Below are 22092 nucleotides of genomic sequence, written 5' to 3' on the forward strand. Positions count from 1 at the left end.
ATATGAATAGAAAAGTGACTTTATTTTTGTGTATATCTGACCTTTTAATGTGAAGATATTGTTTAAAAATAAAAATGCTCAACACTTGTTGATTTGTAGAATGCCACCAGTGATAACCAGGGCATCCAGCTGAGTGCTGTTCAGGCTGCCAGGTAAGAAGGCGATGGACTCAATCTATAGCTTTATTTAAAAAAAATACTGTTTCATTGATTCTCTCCATGTTTATGTAGTGACATGTTAAGATTTATTATTTGCTGAAGACTAAAAACATTATATTTTAGCATAAATGTTTCCTAATGTTGATTGTTTCTGAAACAGTGTTTTAGAAAATGCAGTTTCTCTTGCCACAGTTTTCGTGTCATTTCAAGCATTTTGCCCACTACATTAACTGCACTCGTGCTGTGTCACTGAACTTTTGTTTGCGTTGTGGACAGTGGCAGTCATGGGTGTAATCACGATACATACCAAGCTCGCAGGCGTGTTTATGAGCCGCTGATTCTGTGTGTTTTGGTTCAACAAGCTTTCTGTTTGCAGTTGATTGACTTTTTCAAAATAAGAGTTTTGGTTTAGAAATTTCAGATGCTTCTTTGTTTTCGTGAACAAGTCAGTCATCCTCGATTTAGTTTAGGAACATTGTGAATGCTCTTGCTGCTCAACTAAGCTGCTTTCAAGAACTTTAAAAGACTTGGGAAAAAATATATATTTATATATTTTCACCTTTTTTTTTTTTTTTTTTGATGGTTTGGCGTCATCGTGACTGATGCTGATGCTGAGTCACACGGGAGCTCAGCTTATGTTGGACCTGTTTCTGTCACCTGTTTTTCCATGTGATTTCGGGTCTTATTGTTGGTGTTTGTAAAGCTATGCAATAGTATGTGTGGTTAATGGTATTTTGCTCCCTTTTTTTTTCCTACAGGAAGTTGTTATCCAGTGACCGTAATCCTCCCATAGATGACCTGATTAAGTCTGGGATCCTTCCCATCCTGGTCCACTGCCTGGACAGAGATGACAAGTAAGCAGCTGTAATTCTATTTGTCCGCACAGAGTTAATTGTTTTTCATGTGTAATAATTACAGTAGACGTTAGCCACATTCTGTGATCATATTTAATATAAGCACATTTCAGTGTTAAGCTAAACCCTGCAGGTTCATTTGCATATCTTACATCTGAATGTTAAATAAATAAGTTAGATTTTACCTCCCGCTGTTGAACACTAATTATACTTACTCCATCTATAACTTCTGCTGCCGTTGATCATGTCTTGTTTTCCTGCAGCCCGTCTCTCCAGTTTGAGGCAGCCTGGGCTCTAACCAACATCGCGTCCGGTACCTCAGAGCAAACCCAAGCTGTGGTCCAGTCCAGTAAGTCTTTCTGTATCACATTGTCTTATTTTGGCTTTCTTTTCCATGCTGCTTTGTGAATTTGTCTGTGCAAATTTTATTTTAATATTACTTACACAAATATTTTTATAATTGAAACCAGCTGGAGGAGGGTTATTGAAGCATGTGAAGTAAATTTTAATTATTTCCTTGGCTGGCTGAGGTTGTTAAAGTAGGAGCAGTAAAATTAGAACAAAATGCAAGGAAGACACAATTTTAATTGTATGTTTTATCCTATATTAATATTTTAAATCATTATTTTCTGTGTGCTACGAACCTCTAGGCCACTCTTAAAAGATCTTATTCTCAATAGGTTTTATCTGGCTAAATAAAGGTCATGAAAAAATAATTTGCCAAAGCTGAATTGAAAGCAGACCAGCCAAATGAAGCTGCTGATGGGCTGAAGATAATTATTTTTGTGCAAAAACAACAGCGAACACATCACATTATTTCCTTGTTTTGTGTGTATGGGTGCAGACGATGTAAATATTGTCTGCATGACATAAATATACAAGACTTGTATTCATAATACACAAGTCTGTACATAAAGTCTGTATTTTTTTTAAATCTAATATAGGGATGCACCGATCCACTTTTTTCACTTCCGATACCAATATGGTTTAGTATCAGTCGATACTGATCTGATACAGAAAAATAGTGCTGAATTAATTTAAAGCATTTGTTTTTTTTAACGCCAACATAAATGTGCTGAATTACACATTTATTGGAAACTCTGTACCAGTAGAGCACACTTCAACACACCAGTAGCTTCACAAGCTTTGTCAAACGTAAAAACAACACAAGTTTAATTTAAGTCCGTGCAATTATAACACCCAATAATTAAAATAAATAATAATAAAGATACTGAAACTGATAAAAACAACAGGTTGACAACTTTGGTCAAACATGAACAAATAAATTTCAACAAACCTTTCAAATGGTTCAGGAATGCTAAATTTTATGTAAAATAAAAAATAAAGGAGCTGAAAGAAGCAAGAGGAAAAAACAGCAGCTTCACTAACTTGGTTGGCAGATATTAAAATTAACAGCAATCAGCTCCTGTCCTTATGGATCGGTCACATTGTCACCAATACCCGATCTGGAATTTATTTTTAAATTTTTTTCCCTCCCGTTATCTGTACCGATACTAATATCGGCACAGTACATCTCCATTTCTGTATCTGTCACTAAGACTGCTCCAAAAACTGTTCAAACCCTTTTTGTAACTGAATTCAGTTCATTTATTTTATATTCCTCTGTGCTCCTCACTTGTAAGTAAAACACTTAGTTTCTGTTAAATTAGTTCGACACACAGTTGTGCGTCTGTTCTACCAAAGCTTCACACATCCTGCAGCAGTCACTGACTGAAAAAAGCTTCTGTAATACAAAATGCTAAATTTAGATTTGAATGGTTGTATGAACTTTTATCAGTTTTCCAGGTGGGATTAAAGAGTTGTTGACTTTCTTCATGCCACCTTGTAAAGATCTCAGATTGTTCAGGCTTTTGTTTGTTTATAAATGAACACTTTTTTTATTTATTTTGTGTGTGTAGATGCTGTGCCGCTGTTCTTGAGGCTGCTTCACTCTCCTCACCAGAATGTGTGTGAACAGGCTGTGTGGGCTCTGGGCAACATCATCGGTGAGTAACCACTGATCTCAGCTCGTGAGTTCATTATTGTTCTGATGGATAATTTTCTCTTTCTGAGATTGAGTGTGGACAAGTCTGCTGCAAAGACAGGCTCACTCATTGCGTGACTGAGTTTTTATGTAAACTACGCTTCTGTTTGTTGTGATTACTGCTGAAAATTTGAGGCCACTCCCTTTAAATAATTGTCCATGGCTTTTAGGATGACCCATGATAGTCATCTGCTGGTGTGTTTAGTTAAACATAAAATTAATTCAATCCTAAAACACCCTGTGCTTTCCTGTGTGTTGTGTTCAGGTGACGGTCCGCAGTGCAGAGACTATGTGATCAGCCTGGGAGTGGTCAAACCCCTGCTGTCATTCATCAGTCCCTCCATCCCCATCACCTTCCTCCGCAATGTCACCTGGGTCATGGTCAATCTGTGCCGTCACAAGGACCCACCACCACCGATGGAGACGATCCAGGAAGTGAGTGTGGTAGAAATTAACACGTGTGCATGCAAGAGTATTTAGGTGCATTTAATAAAATTATTATTAACCTTTTATTTATCCAGGCCAATCCCATTGAGATCACAGATCTTTTGCAAGGGAGGCCTGGACCTGAAGGCAGCCTAACATGAATTAGTAAAATAATGTTTTGGGGCTGACGTAGTTCGGGGGAAAAAATAGCTTCTGGTATTTTGAACACTAGTTTTCACGAGCTGCAAGTTAAAAACTGGTTCAAAAATATTAACACGCTGTTTCTTTACACGTTAGCTGAAGAATAATCCCACATTTTATCCAAAGCATCAGATTTTCATTAGCAGTCTCTGAATCCTGAACGTTTGTGACCGATGACCAGCCATCTAAGTTGCTGCATACTGAGGTCTATCTCTTTTTCTTTTTTGATCTTGATTTTTTTTTTTTTATCTTGATTTTAATTGATTTGATCTTAATTTTTTTTTTTTCGTGCATGGTTTGCAAAAGTTTGCTCTTGTCTTGGCACATTGTGTTGCCCGTCTTCGCCCACATTCTACCTGCTGTGATCTTAGTCATTGGAGAGATCCCATGAGGTCTCGATACATCTCTGGAGCTCTAAAATTACAAAACCTTAATTGATTAGTCCCATCCAGAGGACCTGACTTAACTTTGTTGGCTTTTTATCTGGATTATTGAGCATGAACTTTGACCTTACTGGATTTTGGTTTGAGATATTCACAACAGGTTTGTGATGATTTAGATTTTTTTTTAATTGGCGGACACTTTTTTTTTTTTTTTTTTTTTTTTTTTTTGGAACATGTTCAACACTCAAAAAGTAAAACTTTCAGTTTGTGTGAGGAGAAGTCCCTCAAACGTTTTGAGACATTTATGAGACTCCCTCGTGAAAATTATTCACCAACCATTGCAGTCCAAATACTGGCTTTAGTTTGACTGAAAAATATTTGGTCTGTCTCTCAATTTAGTTAAAAATGCAAAGATTTTCAGTTTTTAAAACCTGCAACATTTTGCAGATATTGAAGCTCTGAGCAAATCCTGCATCACTTTAAAACGAAACTTGTCTTTTGTTTTCTAGATCCTGCCAGCTCTCTGCGTGCTGATCCACCACACTGATGTCAGTGTGAGTACACATTATTTTAGCAGCCTTACGTATTGCTGCTCCCAGATGACTTGTTTCTGCACGGCCTAATAAAGCTGAATTAAACCAAAATGCATTTGTTTTAATCTGTTGTTGGCTCCAGATCTTGGTGGACACTGTGTGGGCTCTGTCCTACCTGACGGACGCTGGAAATGAGCAGATCCAGATGGTCATCGACTCTGGCATTGTCCCTCATCTGGTCCCTCTGCTCAGCCACCAGGAAGTCAAAGTTCAGGTTTGTTGAGACTAATCCCACGCAAGATTAATTAAAACTCAAATGGGCTGTAACTAATTACACTACATCCAACAAACAAGCCCCTTTATTTGGTATGGTATAAAGTTTATTCATTTTAAAAAATACAAAACAATTCCATAACAATATAAAAAAAATACAAGAGATTTAAAATGAAAGGCAGCAGAAGAAGAAAAATCTTATATCTGCCCCTTTTTTCAAACAATTAGTTCAATCATAGTAATTTTCAAGTAACAGAACAAAATGAATAACTCTATACATATATATATATATATTTTTTTCTCACCTTTACTTTTGCGTCTGAACTCCAGCAGAGTTCTGGGTTAGCATCGTAATAAATACACTTCCTCTTCACGTTCAGACTGCCGCTCTGAGAGCTGTTGGAAACATTGTGACGGGCACAGATGAACAGACGCAGGTGGTGCTCAACTGTGATGCCCTCAGCCACTTCCCAGCACTCCTCACTCACCCAAAGGAGAAAATCAACAAGGTAACGTCCTTCATTGTTTTCACTCCTCGCACCGATGATCTCTGAATGCTGCGGCGCTTGTCTGGAAGTGATGAAGCCAGAGACTTTGTGCACGTATGAACGCGGAGTGAACGATGACAGAGGGATGAGCTTGATGAGGGTAAGTTCATGGAGGATCCTGAGGATGAAGACGGCGATGAAGACTTTGAAGACTGGTCATTTAGGGACAAATGTTGGGGGGGGGGGGGAGTTGCTGTGTGTGTGTGTGTGTTTGTGAGATACCATGGGTCGGTGGAGAAAAGGGTGCTGAAACATCCCTGCTGATATCGGAGTGCATCTGAGAACAGTCACGTAAACAAACGAGGCCTTCTTTGTGACTGGACGATGATTAGAGCCTCAAGTCACCCCCTCCCCACCCACAGCACTTCGTCTCGACCAGAGGTCGACTCTCTGAGATGACCTCTGGGTTCTGATCTAGCTCAGCCACAAACACCAACCTACAGTTTTGCAGTCCCTGCTGGTGTGTGAAGTCACATGGAGGTACGACTATCCCACCCAATCAGACATTTGTTTTCTTGTGTTTGCGCTTCTTGTCCTGCAGGAGGCGGTGTGGTTCCTGTCCAACATCACAGCAGGAAACCAGCAACAAGTGCAGGCTGTCATCGATGCCAAACTGGTCCCCATGATCATCCACCTGCTTGACAAGGTTGGCATCCATTTCAGCTCAGTCATGAATCATGATTTTTTTTTTAGCAAGCAATCTGAAAAATGTGCATCTCACATTGAACGTTTGAATTTCAGGGTGACTTCGGCACCCAGAAAGAAGCAGCCTGGGCCATCAGTAACCTGACGATAAGTGGAAGGAAGGATCAGGTAAACAAGTTCCTCTGCTAAAACACCTGTGCCTTCATAATGGTGTTAAACCCAGAGTTTACGCTTGTACATTTGTGAAAAATGAGAGAAAAGACTGCAGTTTTGACTTAAACCTACTGAGTTTGAAAAAGATGCAGTTTGTTAATCTGAAGGGATTTTAATTCATAGCAGAGACAGATTATTGATTCTTGTCGTCCTCAGGTGGCACACCTCATTGAGAAGCAGGTGATCCCTCCTTTCTGCAACCTGCTCACAGTGAAGGATTCTCAGGTCGTGCAGGTTGTTCTCGATGGCCTCAGCAATATCCTCAAGATGGCCGACGATGAGGCAGAAACCATCGCTAACCTCATAGAGGAATGTGGAGGTGTGTTCCTCGTCTTTGTCTCACGTCAGGTGCCCGTGGTGCGTCTACAGTTTCCAACCTTTCTGTCTTGCAGGTTTGGAAAAGATTGAGCAGCTGCAGAATCACGAAAACGAAGATATCTACAAACTGGCGTACGAAATTATAGATCAGTACTTCTCATCTGATGATGTAAGCGACTCGAAGATTTATGCTGCTTCTCACTCATTTGTTTTAGGTTTAAGTTTAAAGCCGTGCTGTTCGTTTCAGTTCAGTTTATTTACAAAGCTGTGCAAAAGTCTTGAGTCATGGCTCATTTTTTGAATTTTGCTTCCAAGGAATCAGAACTTTATGAAACTTTTTAGGGTGGTCTTGATCAGTATTTTCTTACGCTTTCAGCTTTTCTTTTGAATAATTTTTTGTCAAACACTTTTTTTTTTTCAACTTATTTTTCTAAACTGACCCATGAATTTTGCAGGCATAAAAACGTAATAAACACAAGAGATGAACCAGTGTTGACATAACTTTGCAAAAATACATATTTTTAATTGACATTTTCTAAAAACGATTACAGTGAAGAATTCAACGTATTTACATAATGTTTTTGGAGTCCTTATTGTCTGCTTATAATGGTGAAGTCCATCCATCCATTTTCTTTACCCGCTTATTCCATTTCGGGTCACGGGGGTCGCTGGTGCCCATGTCCAGCAATCACTGTGCGAGGGGCGGGGTACACCCTGGACAGGTTGGATGGAATGGTGAAGTCCTCTTTGTCAAATAGTCCAAATATCTCATTTTAAAAATTTATCAGCAGTTTGTCACAAAGAATTTATTAAAACCGTTTTGCACCCAAGGAGTTGTTAAATGAAACGGTGACACACGGTACATGATCAACCGAAGAATGACGTATCTTTCAGGATGTTTTTATTTTGTATTCTAGTTGACTACAATTTTTAGATATTGTTCTTCTGCTGTAGATGGTCTTTTAGTCCTCCGCTTGTCCAGTTTTATACATTTTTCTTTTTTTTTTATGTACACTGCATATTTTGCAGATGTGGTCATGTCCAAAAGCTGGACAGAAAATGTGTGACAAAGCAGCCACAGTCCCAAAAAAATGCTCCTTAAGGTCTTCAGAAAGATTGTTATTATTGTTATTATTGTTATTGAACTATTGATCAAGACCACATTTAAAAGAAAAAATATAATTTGAAGCAAAATATAAAGAAAAGTAGGTTGTTCAAAGCTTTTGCACATTACTAGATAATATACATGTGCTGGTCAAAGTTAGAATATCACGAAAAATTTGACTCATTTTAGTAATTTCATTCAAAACGTGAAACTTGTATATTATATTCATTCATTACACAGACTGATATATTTCAAATGTTTATTTCTTTTAATGTTGATGGTTATAACTGACAACTAATGAAAACCCCAAATTCAGTATCTCAGAAAATTGGAATATTGTGAAAAGGTTCAATATTGAAGACACCTGCTGCCACACTCTAATCAGCTAATTGACTCAAAACACCTGCAAAGGCCTTTAAATGGTCTCTCAGTCTAGTTCTGTAGGTTACACTTTGCACAAGGAGGGCAAGACACAAAGTCATTGCTAAAGAGGCTGGCTGTTCACAGAGCTCTGTGTCCAAGCACATTAATAGAGAAGGGAAGGAAACTGGTAGAAAAAAAAGTGTACAAGCAATAAGGATAACCACACCCTGGAGAGGATTGTGAAACAAAACCCATTCCAAAATGTGGGGAAGATTCACAAAGAGTGGACTGCAGCTGGAGCCGGTACTTCAAGAACCACCATGCTCAGACGTATGCAAGACGAAGAGTTCAGCTGTCACATTCCTTGTGTCAAGCCACTCTTGAACAAGAGACGGCGTCAGAAGCGTCTCACCTGGGACTGCTGCTGAGTGGTCCAAAGTTATGTTCTCTGATGAAAGTACATTTTGCATTTCCTTTGGAAATCAAGGTCCGAGAGTCTGGAGGAAGAGAGGAGAGGCACAGAATCCACGTTGCTTGTGGTCCAGTGTCAAGTTTCCACAATCACTGATGGTTTGGGGTGCCATGTCATCTGCTGGTGTTGGTCCACTGTGTTTTCTGAGGTCCAAGGTCAACGCAGCCGTCTACCAGGAAGTTTTAGTGTTTCATGCTTCCTGCTGCTGACCAACTTTATGGAGATGCAGATTTCATTTTCCAACAGAACTTGTCACCTGCACACAGTGCCAAAGCTACCAGTACCTGGTTTAAGGACCATGGTATCCCTGTTCTTAACTGGCCAGCAAACTTGCCTGACTTTAACCCCATAGAAAATCTGTGGAGTATTGTGAAGAGGAAGATGTGATACACCAGATCCAACAATTCAGAAGAGCTCAAGGCAACTATCAGAGCAACCTGGGCTCTCATAACACCTGAGCAGAGCCACAGACTGATGGACTCCATGCCACGACGCATTACTGCAGTAATCCAGGCAAAAGGAGCTCCAACTAAGTATTGATGCTGTACATGCTCATACTTTTCATGGTCATACCATTAGTTGTCAGTTATAATCATCAACATTAAAATAAATAAACATTTGAAATATATCAGTCTGTCTGTAATGAATGAATACAATATACAAGTTTCACTTTTTGAATGGAATTACTGAAATCACCTTTTTTATGATGTTCTAATTTTATGACCAGCACCTGTACAGTAGTCCCTCAATTATCATGGAGATTACATTCCAGACACCCCCGCGATAGGTGAAAAATTGCGAAGTAGTAACACTATATTTTAGTATTTGTATGTTTTTAAGGTTTTATTTATGTATTTATTATTTATTATTTATTTTATTTTAAGGCCTTCCCACAGGCTTACAATGTTCTAAACTCATAAACCTTTGTAATTTTAACAACATACGTATATGTACTGCAAAATTTTACTCACCAGCTCTGCAGAGCAGCAGCTTGGTTCCGGTCCAGCTCTGTTCCAGTTCTGCAGACCTACCCTGCAGCAATGAAGCCCACCAGGTTAATGTGCTCGTGGCTAATTGTGCTTCAGGATTATTTGTGACTTTCCTGCCAGTTCTGTGAGCTTCATAGATGGATCGTTACTTCTGACTTTGCGTTGCAAAACTTTCCCTCCATCTCGGCAGAAAGAAGCGGCTTCTGGGTAGTGTAGTTCTTTAGACTGGCCTGGTTTTATAGGCTTATTGAAAGAAAACTACTAAATGACGTCATCTGTTCGAAGTTTTTTTTTTTTTGGGTTGTTTACTATTTCGTACCATCCCGATCACGTGAGTAATATTAAAGTTGACAATCATTGAAAAACCGCGAAAGTTGGAACCACGAAGTACGGGTCATCTGGGTAAACTTTGTTTGAAAACGTAAAAAGATCCCATTTAAATCATGCCTGTTATGTTCAGTTCAGTCCAATAACACCCCCCCCAAATATATATATATATATTTTCCCCCTAACAAAACACAATTTGAAGACAATTGTCCAACTAAAGCCAGTATTCAGCACCAATCCTTTACTTTAATTCCTGGATTTGTCACATTCAGACTATTGTTAAAAAAAAAAAAATTATACGGGTGTCATTTGGGCAAAACAATCTGGTTTGGTCCTCTTGGTCCAAATTAAAACATAGTGGTTTAAATCACAAATATAATTTGGCATCAGACGATGAAGGACCCTGAAGGCTGACACCAGTAATTTAAACGTGTTAGATTAGGAGGCAACCAGAAAACGTTCAAACCCAGTAAATAATTTTGTGTATTTTTAATTTAGTTTGAAGATTTTCCCAAGTTTACCAACCCATTTCCAAAACCATGGAGCATTGTTTTGTATTGTTCACTTCTCAGTTTCTTCATGGAGCCCCCTCAGTGTGAGAGATCTTACTAACTGTGGGTGTGACTGTGTGTCGTTCAGATCGATGAGGACACCAGCCTGGTCCCGGAGGCCATCCAGGGGGGAACCTACAGCTTTAACTCAGCCAACGTGCCAGCCGAGGGATTCCAGTTCTAGACGTCACCTGGGGGTTTTCTGGAGTTTTGTTCACGATGCAGCACTCTGTTCAACATAAAAACAAATTAGGAGAGAAAGAGCGAGAGAGAGCGAGTGTGAGAAATTCGATCCATTGTGCTTGGCTCGTGGGATCCATGGCTGCATCTTATCTGAGAGAAAATATGTGGATTTCATTTGGCATTCCAGGGGAACCAGCCCAAATGAAGTTTGAGATGGCGAGTGGGTGCGAGTGAGAATGAGTGGCTACATGTTGCAACACACACACACAAAAAAAATCCCCCACAAAACATCCACATCGAATGAGTAGAGAGACGTGCCGACGTAACTTCTGTTATCGGAGCTGTCGTCTTTGGGGGAAAAACTACTTCAAACAAAAACTTGATCTCTGCCCAGGGGAATACCGAGGACTTTCACAAACGACGAATCAGGAGATCTTGAAATATTACGAGAAAACGCAGAAACCAATACAATTATGAACTGAGATGAACCACAAACCATCACAATTCTGCGGTCCTCCAGACGTGAGAGGGCGCCACACCCTCCATGCGCCCCTCCCTCAATCGGCCACGTTATCGGACGCGTGTGAATGGACCCATTGTGTATGAATGTCTGGACTCAGTGCCGAGGAGCCAGGTTCATCTCCTCCCAACGGGACGCCCCGACTGGGCACCGTCCTCCACCAACCCCCCCCTCCTATCCTCCGGTGGGCGGGGCCAGGAGTCCGGCTGAACGTGTCGCGTGTGCGAGAAAATGGACGGATGAGTTGTGTGTGCTTGGCTGCGTGCGTGACTGGGGAGTGTGCGGTTCTGGGTGAAAACGCATGCGGAGTTGGGGAGGTCAAAACAAAAAGATACAAATCGACATCTGAAAATTGAGAAACGCAACAATACGTTAAGCAAAGGTTGCAGGGAAGAAATTCTGCCTTTTGAAGGAGGCTGATCTTCAAATCTCTGAAAGGATGAACTTTGGATATATTAAAAAAAAAAAAATGTCATCACAAGGATTATATATTTTTTGTTTTGAATTATTAAGTTGGTATTAATTGACACTGGACAATGTTTTATGGCAGGTGTGAAGCGACGCTGCATTGAATTAAGATGCTCTCGGGCTTTTCTTTTTGCCTCCAGTGTGTTCCTTGTTTTTTTTTTTTTTTTTTTTTTTTTTTTTTTTTTTTTAACAATTATATATTTTTTTTCTATTTTTCCGCTTTTACTTTGATTGCTTCTGTAAAGGTGAACGATGATCGTAATCCATCCTTCCACCAGAACCCTAACCTGAACACCACACCGTGGGCTCGATGCTGTAAAATTCTGACACCATGATCAACCGAATGACCCCGTTCCTCTTGTAACGCCTCGTTTTTCAGCCAAATCACTGCGTTGCAGTATCGTTGCAGTATCGTTGCAGTATCGTTGCAGTATCGTTGCAGCGGCGCTGATTATCACCACAGAAGAGAACCATCTCATAGGATTGTGAATCATAACCTTTGCATGTACTAAATGATAGCACAGTTACTTTTGGGGTATTTTAAGTTTCCTTAGGCTGTGAACACAGTGTAATTTTCATTTTAAGTAAAACTGTGCTTAAATGTTACATGTTTTCCCCTCCCTTAATCCTCACTATTGTCCTATTTGCTAAAATCTTATTGTTTTGCACATGTACTGCAAAGTAAGGCCTGAAGTCTTTTTCTAAAGGTGCGCCAACAACCTCTACATTATGCATCAGTCGACCACGGTCTTTGTTGTCCTAGAGTGACCCGACGATACGTTTTATTGGCGATAACTGAGGAAAATATAATTATTTCAGGAGCAGCATTCGTTAATCTAATGTATTGGCTTGAATAAAAGGGTGGGGGGGGTTTGACCTCCCTTTTCTCACAGTCAAAGGTGCCCCTATGCGTCAGACTGGAGCTGTTCCAAGTGGGTTTTCCTGAATAATAAATAAATAAACCCACAGACAAGTTTGCTGTAACTGTAGTACCTTGCAGAGTTCTCACCCCGTCCCCTTGTTTTGCTCCTCTACCAGCTAAGTGTACAAGCTTATCCTCTGGGGGGGTTGTGTAAACTTCAAACACTGTAGTAATGATTACACATTGTGCTCATAAACCTTTTGTTGAACATAGGGATTATTTTCTTTTTGTTTGTTGCAGCATTCCTTGTTAGCAAAGTGGTTTCAAATATTAAAATTATTACATAGAAGGATGGAAAAAAAAGCCTAAAACCCTTTTTTTTTTTTTTGGGAGGTAGGCTGCAAGGCTAGGTTGTCTTCAAGAAAATAAATAGTGAAACCCATACCTGAGAGACTGCGTGTGTGTGTGTGTTTTGTGAAAATGTAGCGATTAAAACTTTTTTTTTTTAATATACATTGCTCGTTTACAACTGACGAGCTTCATCGGTTGAGTCGCCGCCGAGTTCAAACTGGAAAACGGCGCGCCCTGATTGGCCAGAATTCCGGCTTTTACGCATGCGCACTGCTAAAAGTGCGAAACGTCGCGTTTGGAAGTAATCGAGAAATTTGGAATTGACGGCGCCCGTTGTGACCCGTAACATTAACTTGATATAATTACACTAAACTTTCCACTTGAGTTTTTATATTTCACACGTTACAACTTGTAAAGGCAATTTGTCTAAAAGTTGCATATCCTAAATTTTAAGTTTTCGTTCCGCCCGTTTGCGTTTAGAAATTTACTGGGTGCGCCTGAAGGCAGCGGGAGAACGGGAAATGAAAACTGCTCGGGACAAACATTTCTCATCAAAGCTGTCGATGACGGTGAGTTTAAAAATAACAAACTTTCCTATGAAACGTTTGAAAACTCGCGTCGCGTCGTCGCAATTGCAATGATCGTATAACACGGCAGCTTATAAAAATGTACGTGTTGCACGAAATTAAAAAAGTAGGGTTCGCTACAGTTTTTCGACAACGAAGCCTGTGTTGACTGTAAATAAGTCCCACGTTGTCACAGCGGAAGCGTCACGTTTGTTTACACGTTTACGTTTGTGGTGTTGTTTTTCCTGACTAAGATGCATAAATTGCAGAACTCTGCTAAATCTCCATTGATTTCTTTAAACCTTGTTCTAAAACAGAGTCTTTTGGAATCAGTTTAAAGTGGTTTAGATAAAATTTTCTTAAGTTTTTTTGGACTTTACCCAACTATTTGCTTACGTTTTTTGTTTGTTAGGTCACCTGACACATCACTCAAGTGTGACAAAACAAACAAGTGTTGTGTAGCTGTTTTTGTTAACACTGAAGACAACAATTTTAGAATGTGTTGAGGATGACTCTCAGCTACTACTACACCACATTTTAGCCCAGTAAACATTAAACCGAGTTGTAGTCTTTTTTTGTGGCGGCCATCTTGAATTGATAAGTGAATCATATTTAAATGTTCGTACTAATATTACTTTGCTCGGTGGTTTATGGAATATTTTGCTAACGGAGTTGACTCAAAGTAGTTCTGGCACATTGAAAAATAAAGTTCTCCTCGGATCTGTTGGCTCTCTGAATGTGGGTCACTCTCAGCTACTACCGCACCAGTTCTGGTTCAATAAAGCGCCACCACTCCCCTGCTCCATACATGCAGACATGGGCAACAACATGCTTCATCTTCAGCTGATAAATTAGACCTTTAAGCACTTTTACTCGTCGCCTCTTTCAAAGTTTTAGTGAGTTAATGAATTTCTCCAAATAGGTGCAACGTGTCCTTCTGTCCTGCTGAAGTGTCTTCCTGTAGCATCATGGAGAACCTGGAGGAGGACCTGACATGTTCCGTGTGCTACTCCCTGTTCTCCGACCCCCGAGTGCTGCCGTGCTCCCACACCTTCTGCAGGACCTGCCTGGACAACTTGCTCCAGGCGTCCACCAACTACTCCATCTGGCGTCCGCTCCGCCTGCCCATAAAGTGCCCCAACTGTCGCACCGTGGTGGAGCTGCCCCCGACTGGTGTGGACACCCTGCCCACCAACGTGTCTCTGCGGGCCATCATCGAGAAAGTAGGAGAGGCTCTCGCGTTTCGTTTGATGTCCCTCCGGGGACTTCCTGTTCTCCTGAAAGTCCTCCACACGCCTGCTCTCATTTGTCTTTTCATTTCTGCGCGCTCAGTTCCAGAGGGACAGCGAGCCCCGGCCCCCGTCCTGCCTGGAGCACCGCAGGCAGCCCCTGAACATGTTCTGCGTCCAGGATCGGCAGCTGATCTGCGGTCTGTGTCTGACCGTCGGGCGGCACCAGGGCCACCCCATCGACGACCTGCAGGCGGCTTTCATCAGAGAGAAACGGACTCCGTCGCTGCTGCTCGCCAGACTCTCAGAGCAGAGATGGGCGCAGGTGGGGGAGGACTTTTGAAACCCTCTGGAACCCAGAGTGCAGTTTGAACGGTAATGACTTTGACCGAACGTGTTGATCTAAATGCAGGTGTGTGAGCTGGCGGAGCAGCTGGAGCAGGACAAAGCTCGCTGCGAGGCTCTGGTGAGGCAGGACCGACAGGAAGTCGATCAGTTCTTTCTATCGTTGGAGGGGGTGCTGGCCAGGAAGAAACGAGCCTACCTGGAGGCTTTAGATAAAGCTGCTGCAGAGGTGTCGCAGGTGTACGACCCCCTCATCCACAGAGTGAAGGAGCTTCAGGTGTGTACGCACATCATCACAGTCCCAGTACCTCCATCTGAACGCCACGCTTTCACAAGTGTGGGAAACGATGGAAGGCAAACTACCGTATTTTCTGCCGTACCAGTCGCGCACCGCCCTATAAGTCACATCTGTCCAAGTATTTCTATAAAAGTGAAAAAAATCCATAAATATGTTGCTTTGCCGTATATGTCGCATCTATTATGCATCACTGCTGACAATCCAGAAATGTGGGCCGGTGTTGTTTCTTCGAAATTTAACAAGAAAAGCACCTAAAACAATTATTTGTTTACTTGAAATTATAGCAAAGGTGTGTCTCAGTTGAACTTTTACTTAAAAAAATGCACTTTAATGGTCGAATTAGCTGCATTTCGCCGGGACGGTGCAGCTGATTTGAATGCTCCAAGCAGCAAGCAGAACGAAGGTATGGGTATATGGCAAGCCGATTGTGTCATTAATAGTTGATGAAGATTCTCAGTGATCTCGAACATGGTAAATTCAAAAAGTTCAAGAAAAAAAATCAATAAGTATAAAGTATAATAAATGAATTCCAGTTTTTGTCTTGAAACGTTTTGAATTTTTCATTAGTCACATTTTCCTATTACATGATACAACGGCATGCCTTACTGCTACTACTACTCTGCTTCCATCAAGTGGCTGAAAATGGTACTGTTCCCCTTCAAAAAATCAGTCCGAATGAATGAAAACAGTCATGTCTCAGTCAAAAATTGGTTTATAAATATTGGGGAAAATCCATAGATATGTCGCTTCGGCTTATAAGTCGCAGGGCATGAAAATTATGCAAAAAAACATGGTCGAAAAATACGGTAACTTTGCAACGCAGCATTGAGCAGACGAGTGTTGCTCAGTATGAACAGGAAAGATGAGCCGTCTTGTCGGCAAGCTTTTACCCCTATCGTTTCGTTAGCTGCAGTGGAATAAAGCTGCTGATGTGGTTGCAAACAAGACATTTTAAGATATGATAGAACTCTATTGATCCTGCAGGAAATTGTTGTGCCAGAGTTTCAGTACAAAGGAACATGCACAAGAAATCACAAGTTATAAAAAATAACAGAGAATATAAAAATACCAACAATGAAGATCTAAAACAGGTCAGGTGCTGACAGAAACATTATTAAAGTGTTTATTGTGGTGCAGGATTAATTTTATTGTCCTACTTTTAATGAAAGGGGGAGGAGTTGAAAAGTTCGATAGTCACAGGGAGGAAGGACTTCCTGTTCTGTGGAGCACCTCGGTGGTCTCAGTCTATGACTGAAGGTGCTGCAGTAAGGTAGCGAAGCGTTTCGGTACACATGCTTGGATCTGAGCTGTGCTGCTACAACCTTTGGAGATACCGGAGCAGTCTACCGTGGGGGTTTGGTGCGAAGTACGGGAGCAGTCTACCGTGGGGGTTTGGTGCTCACTTCTGTTCTGTTTGCTTCTCCTGAACCTGGTTCTGCTAAAGGTTTCTCATGAGGGAGTTTTTCCTTTCCACTGTTGCCTTCATGCTTGCTTAAGATGAGTCTGTGATGAAGTTAAATTCAAAGCAGTCTGCTCCTCAGATGAATATTGACTTCAGTTCAACCTTTATTTAACATCTACAGTGCCTTGTGAAAATATTCGTCCCCCTTGAACTTTTCAACCTTTTGCCACATTTCAGGCTTCAAACATAAAAATATATAATTTTAATTTTTTGTGAAGAATCAACAAGTGGGACACAATCATGAAGTGGAATGAAATTTATTGGATGTGTCAAACTTTTGTAATAAATAAAAAATTGAAAAGTGGGGCGTGCAATATTATTGGGCCCCTTTTACTTTCAGTGCAGCAAACTCACTCCAGAAGTTCAGTGAGGATCTATGAATGATCCAATGTTGTCCCAAATGACTGATGATGATAAATAGAATCCACCTGTGTGTAATCAAGTCTCTGTATAAATGCACCTGCTCTGTGATAGTCTCAGGGTTCTGTCCAAAGTGCAGAGAGCATCATGAAGACCAAGGAACACACCAGACAGATCCGAGATACTGTTTAGGAGAAGTTTAAAGCCGGATTTGGATACAAAAAGATTTCCCAAGCTTTAAACATCCCAAGGAGCACTGTGCAAGCAATCATATTGAAATGGAAGGAGTATCAGACCACTGCAAATCTACCAAGACCCGGCCGTCCCTCTAAACTTTCATCTTGAACAAGGAGAAGACTGATGCAGCCAAGAGGCCCATGATCACTCTGGATGAACTGCAGAGATCTACAGCTGAGGTGGGAGAGTCTGTCCATAGGACAACAATCAGTCGTACACTGCACAAATCTGGCCTTTATGGAAGAGTGGCAAGAAGAAAGCCATTTCTCAAAGATATCCATAAAAAGTGTTGTTTAAAGTTTGTCACAAGCACCTGGGAGACACACCAACCATGTGGAAGAAGGTGCTCTGGTCAGATGAAACCAAAATCGAACTGTCTGGCCACAATGCAAAACGATATGTTTGGTGTAAAAGCAACACAGCTCATCACCCTGAACACACCATCCCCACTGTCAAACATGGTGGTGGCAGCATCATGGTTTGGGCCTGCTTTTTGTCAGCAGACACAGGGAAGATGGATGGGGCCAAATACAGGACCATTCTAGAAGAAAACCTGTTTGAGTCTGCAAGAGACCTGAGACTGGGACGGAGATTTATCTTCCAACAAGACAATGATCCAAAACATGAAGACAAATCTACAATGGAATGGTTCACAAATAAACATATCCAGGTGTTGGAATGGCCAAGTCAAAGTCCAGACCTGAATCCAATCGAGAATCTGTGGAAAGAGCTGAAGACTGCTGTTCACAAACGCTCTCCATCCAACCTCACTGAGCTTGAGCTGTTTTGCAGGAAGAATGGGCAAGAATTTCTGTGTCTCCATGTGCAAAACTGGTAGAGACATAACCCAAGAGACTTGCAGCTGGAACTGCAGCAAAAGGCGGCGCTACAAAGTATTAACACAAGGGGGCCGAATAATATTGCACGTCCCACTTTTCAGTTTATTTGTTAAAGTTTGACACATCCAATAAATTTCATTCCACTTCATGATTGTGTCCCACTTGTTGATTCACTGTAAGTCACATTGAGCCTCAAAGACTCATTTACATGAGTCCTGTTTCGACAGACAATAAATTTTTTTTTTTAATATATGAATGTTTCTGTTCAGTGCCCTGAGATGACTTCTGTTGTGACTTGGTGCTATATAAATAAACTGAATTGAATTGTTGACAGGGTGGGGATGGTAAGGGAAACACTGCTGATGATCCTGCAGTTTGCTTTTCTCGTGAGTAACTGTTTATAATTCAGTTTCAAAGTAAGCAACCGCCGGGAGCCTCATATGGATCAATCCATGAACAGATTGTTTACCAATACCTCTTCAGTGAAACCCCATCAGATGTCTATAAGATCATTTAGCTTTTGAAGAAGCCTCACTTCATGAAGTTAGTGGGAGAATGTAACTAGTTCATGTTGATCCCTGATAAACTGCAACAGCCTTTAAGAAGCAAATATGTCGTCAGCACTCTCTGGTTCTGTAACAGAATGGTTTGGAAACTGGTCTGCATGAACAAGTTTTCAGAAAGTCTGACGCTGATGGTCGTTTTCAATATTCTCAAGTTTTGAACATGTTAAGTGACAAATCCTTCCAAACTGTCAGTCGACGTTCTGTCAAGAGTCACGTCACGTTTCAGTGAGCACAAGCACAAATGAGTGAAGGGCGAAAGCTGCAGTAAAGATCAAATCACTGGAAATGACTGACTTAAAAAAAAAAACTAGAGAAATAGCATTTCCTCAGAAAATGAAGTGTGAATGCTTATTGATGACGTTACAGAGCTGAAATGAGCTAAAAACATGCTGAATTGTAGCTAAAATTGAAGAACAAGCCTAAATAAATAAGCCGAAGCAGAAAGACACATTTGCTGAATTAGGTTTAAAGAAGCAGAAATTAGCTAAACAAACAGCTGAAAAGTAGCTGGAAAGACAGAAAGAAGCTTAAACTACCAGAAGAAACGAAAAAAGAACTGAAACAAGCAAAATTGTGGAATTGGCTAAAATTAGCATAAAGGAGCTAAACATTAGTAAAAGCTGTAATTGGCAGAAAAAAGCTGAAAGGAGCAAATAAGCTAAAATGAGCATAAATATGTTAATTAGGTTGAAAGTAGCAAAAAGTACCATGAAAAACTTGATTTCATCAGTAAACGGCTGTTAGCTTAAAAAAATGCTGAAAAGGTAGAACAAGCTTAAATTATCAGAAGCAGAAAGAACACAAATTTGCCCAATTAGTCTGAAAGAAGTAGAAATGAGTGCAAAATAGTGAAAATGATCTGAAAAAAGCTGAAATTGGCACAAAAAACTGCTGAAAAGTAGCTAAAAAGTCAGAAAGAAGCTTCAATTACCAGAAGGAAGTGGAGAGCACATTTTGCTTAATTGGGCTGAAAAACATTGAACTGAGTGCAAAATGGAGATTAGCTGAAAAAGCTGAAATTAGCAGAAAGAGCTAAATAGTAGCTGAAATATCAGGAAAAAATATGAAAGGAGCATTACAAGCTGAAATTATCAGAAGGTTAGAAGCACAAAAAATGTAATTAGCAGAAAGGAGCACAGAACAGCTGAAAAACAGCTGAAAAAGTTAAAATTTGCACAAAGCTGCTGAACCAGAACAAACTGTGAAAGGAGCAGTAAAAAGTTGTAAACAAATCTAAAGATCTGAAGGATGTAAACAATTTTAGGAGGAAAAAAATGGCAGAAAAGGCTAAAGTTGCACCAGTTTGTCCTGAAAGAGCTGAACCTTTTATAAATTGCTGAAATGGCTTAAAAACTGCAAAATGTCCATAGCACTGAAAAACATGGAGTTAAAGAGGAACACAGTGAATGAACACTTCAGTCCTCTCAGCAGCTGCTCAGCATCGACTCATTTAAGAACCTGTTTCCTGCAGGAGGAACAGTTGGACCTGGTGTCTCTGGGCTCGTCTGTGGAGGACGAAGACTCCCCACTGGTGTTTCTGGAGAAGGTGCATTTGTTCAGAGAGCGGGTGGAGCGGTTCATCAGCACCCCGCTGCCGTCTGCCATCAACCTCTCCGTCAGCCCGAGAGCAGCGGTGTTCCTGCAGCAGCACTGGCCCGCCGTCACAGTCGGCGGTCTGGACCAGGCCCCGGTTCCTGAGCTGCGCTGCTGCTCCCGATGTGGCACCGCGCAAACTCAAGTGGAGGTCGTGGGACCGGTGAGAGAGGCCCGGGGGAGGCGTGAGCTGCAGCCCGCTGCCGCCGCAGTTCTGCTGCTGGGGGGCGTGCTGCTGCTGGCGGCGCTGTGGGTAAACCTGGTCAGTGGGGCATCGCTCGGGTTCTCTCTGTCGACCCGCTTCGGTCAGTTCATGGACGGCCTGAGCGGCGACCTCCTCACATCGGTGTGGAGGGCGACGGAGGCGGCCGTGGTGGGCTGGAGCTCCCAGCTGTGTTTAGTGAAAGATCAAGTCCTTCAGCAGGCGGACGCTTTATTCCAAACTCTGACGTCTGGCTGAACCAGAACCTCCTCAGTGTCGCTTCCCAAAACCATCGCACTTTAAAACAAGATACGACGAGGGGGCCCCAAGTGGCCCTGGGAAAATCTCCATCTGGCCCCCAAGAGTTTTAAATGGAAACCTGCATGTCGGTGAAACTTGAGGAGGAAAAATAACTTTTTCAGAAATTGTCTAATTCTTAAGGAACACCGTGGAGACTTTTATCAAACGTGCTACAAAACAAGTTGATCTTTAAACTTTATATTTTTCAGTTCAGCCCTTTGATTGCTTTAAGTATCTGGGTTTGGTCCTCTGGGTGAAGTTGTTCCCACTCGGACTCAAAAACCCTAAAAACAGCTTTTAGTTTTTGTCGTTTCTTGAAGTTCGATTGTTGAAACATCAAAACTTTAAACGGATTATAATTAGTTTTCAGGAAGTTAATTTCTGCGCCTGCTCTGCAAAATGGACGAAACGTATAAAACGAGCTGAGCAGAATCTTTTGACATCAACTCTTCAGCCTCCTGGAGTTTCCTCTGACTGTTCGGTGTTTTTAACGTATCCTCTCTGTGAAGGTGTCCATCTTTTCTTCCATCGTGTGTTTTACATTTAGAGTCAGAGGTTTTGTTTTAAAGCTGCGTCACCGTCACAACGTTTTATTGTGCAGCTGATAAATGTGTTGAGCTTGAGGAAATCGTGCTTTAATGTCATGAAAACTGGAATTTTATGTTTTAAAAAACCAAAACCCGCTATTAGAACATAAATGTTGATCATCGCAGAGTTGTAGCAGCCAAATGTGTTTAAACTGCCGTACGTTAGTATTTAAATACTGAAGTATTCGAGCAGTTCACGCTGCACGAGTTAAACTGGAGAAACGTCCGTTTTGTGACTTGGTTGAGATAAAATCGTTTAATTTTGATCTCCTGACTGTCGTTTAAAGTCCTGTAGAAAAATTGATTTCATCCAAACCATTTCAGAGAATTAGGTTGCTGGTTAAAGCAGAAACGTTTTAGCCCACGTAAAAAAAACTGTTTAATTTTGTGATGACACATGTTCCTCATTTTGAGTCCGCTGGATCGACCAGATATCACGAGGAACACGAACACCAGCTCAGCGTTCACTGCAGTCCAAGTTGTTCATCGACATGTTTATTGTGCAAACATTGTGATGTATTTTCTTCACCCACTAAGAAAAGCACACATTTTATATATATTCATCCTGTTTCATGTATTTTTTACTCTGAACTGTAAAGCACTTTAACTTTTTATTATGTGGTCACTGACATGAAGACAAATGGGAAATTTAACTGAATAAAGTGTAGAGAAACCCTGAGCTGTATTACTGCTAGCTTCTACGTATGGATTCAGATTTACG

The 22092-nt window shown here is 41.1% G+C and overlaps 2 protein-coding genes across 2 annotated transcripts in view; both read left to right on the forward strand.

The window, feature by feature from the left end:
- kpna4 (karyopherin alpha 4 (importin alpha 3)) overlaps nt 1–12873 on the forward strand; it is a 20681-nt gene extending 7808 nt beyond the window's left edge. The window contains exons 5-17 of the mRNA XM_037677525.1: nt 100–152; nt 917–1012; nt 1276–1361; nt 2932–3018; nt 3322–3491; nt 4576–4620; nt 4742–4873; nt 5253–5381; nt 5962–6066; nt 6162–6233; nt 6435–6597; nt 6671–6765; nt 10492–12873. Coding sequence (XP_037533453.1) covers nt 100–152; nt 917–1012; nt 1276–1361; nt 2932–3018; nt 3322–3491; nt 4576–4620; nt 4742–4873; nt 5253–5381; nt 5962–6066; nt 6162–6233; nt 6435–6597; nt 6671–6765; nt 10492–10587 — 1329 coding nt within the window. The 3' untranslated portion in view covers nt 10588–12873. The remainder of the gene's footprint in view (nt 1–99; nt 153–916; nt 1013–1275; nt 1362–2931; nt 3019–3321; nt 3492–4575; nt 4621–4741; nt 4874–5252; nt 5382–5961; nt 6067–6161; nt 6234–6434; nt 6598–6670; nt 6766–10491) is intronic.
- A 416-nt stretch (nt 12874–13289) lies between these two features.
- Nucleotides 13290–20995, forward strand: trim59 (tripartite motif containing 59). Its single transcript, XM_037678215.1, has 5 exons — nt 13290–13356; nt 14276–14576; nt 14686–14907; nt 14995–15204; nt 20161–20995. Exons 2-5 carry the CDS (start codon nt 14322–14324, stop codon nt 20740–20742), a joined length of 1269 nt encoding a protein of 422 aa, XP_037534143.1. The 5' UTR covers nt 13290–13356; nt 14276–14321; the 3' UTR covers nt 20743–20995.
- Nucleotides 20996–22092: the final 1097 nt, after the last annotated feature.

The sequence above is a fragment of the Nematolebias whitei genome, chromosome 6 (assembly GCF_014905685.2).
Source record: "Nematolebias whitei isolate Nwh7 chromosome 6, NemWhi1, whole genome shotgun sequence".
In the NCBI taxonomy this organism is placed as follows: Eukaryota; Metazoa; Chordata; class Actinopteri; order Cyprinodontiformes; family Rivulidae; genus Nematolebias; species Nematolebias whitei.

Coding starts and splice junctions, on each gene's coding strand:
- trim59 (XM_037678215.1), top strand. CDS start 14,322: ATGGAGAACCTGGAGGAGGACCTGACATGTTCCGTGTGCTACTCCCTG. Junction 14,908..14,994: donor CAGAGCAGAGATGGGCGCAG/GTGGGGGAGGAC, acceptor ATCTAAATGCAG/GTGTGTGAGCTGGCGGAGCA. Junction 15,205..20,160: donor ACAGAGTGAAGGAGCTTCAG/GTGTGTACGCAC, acceptor TGTTTCCTGCAG/GAGGAACAGTTGGACCTGGT.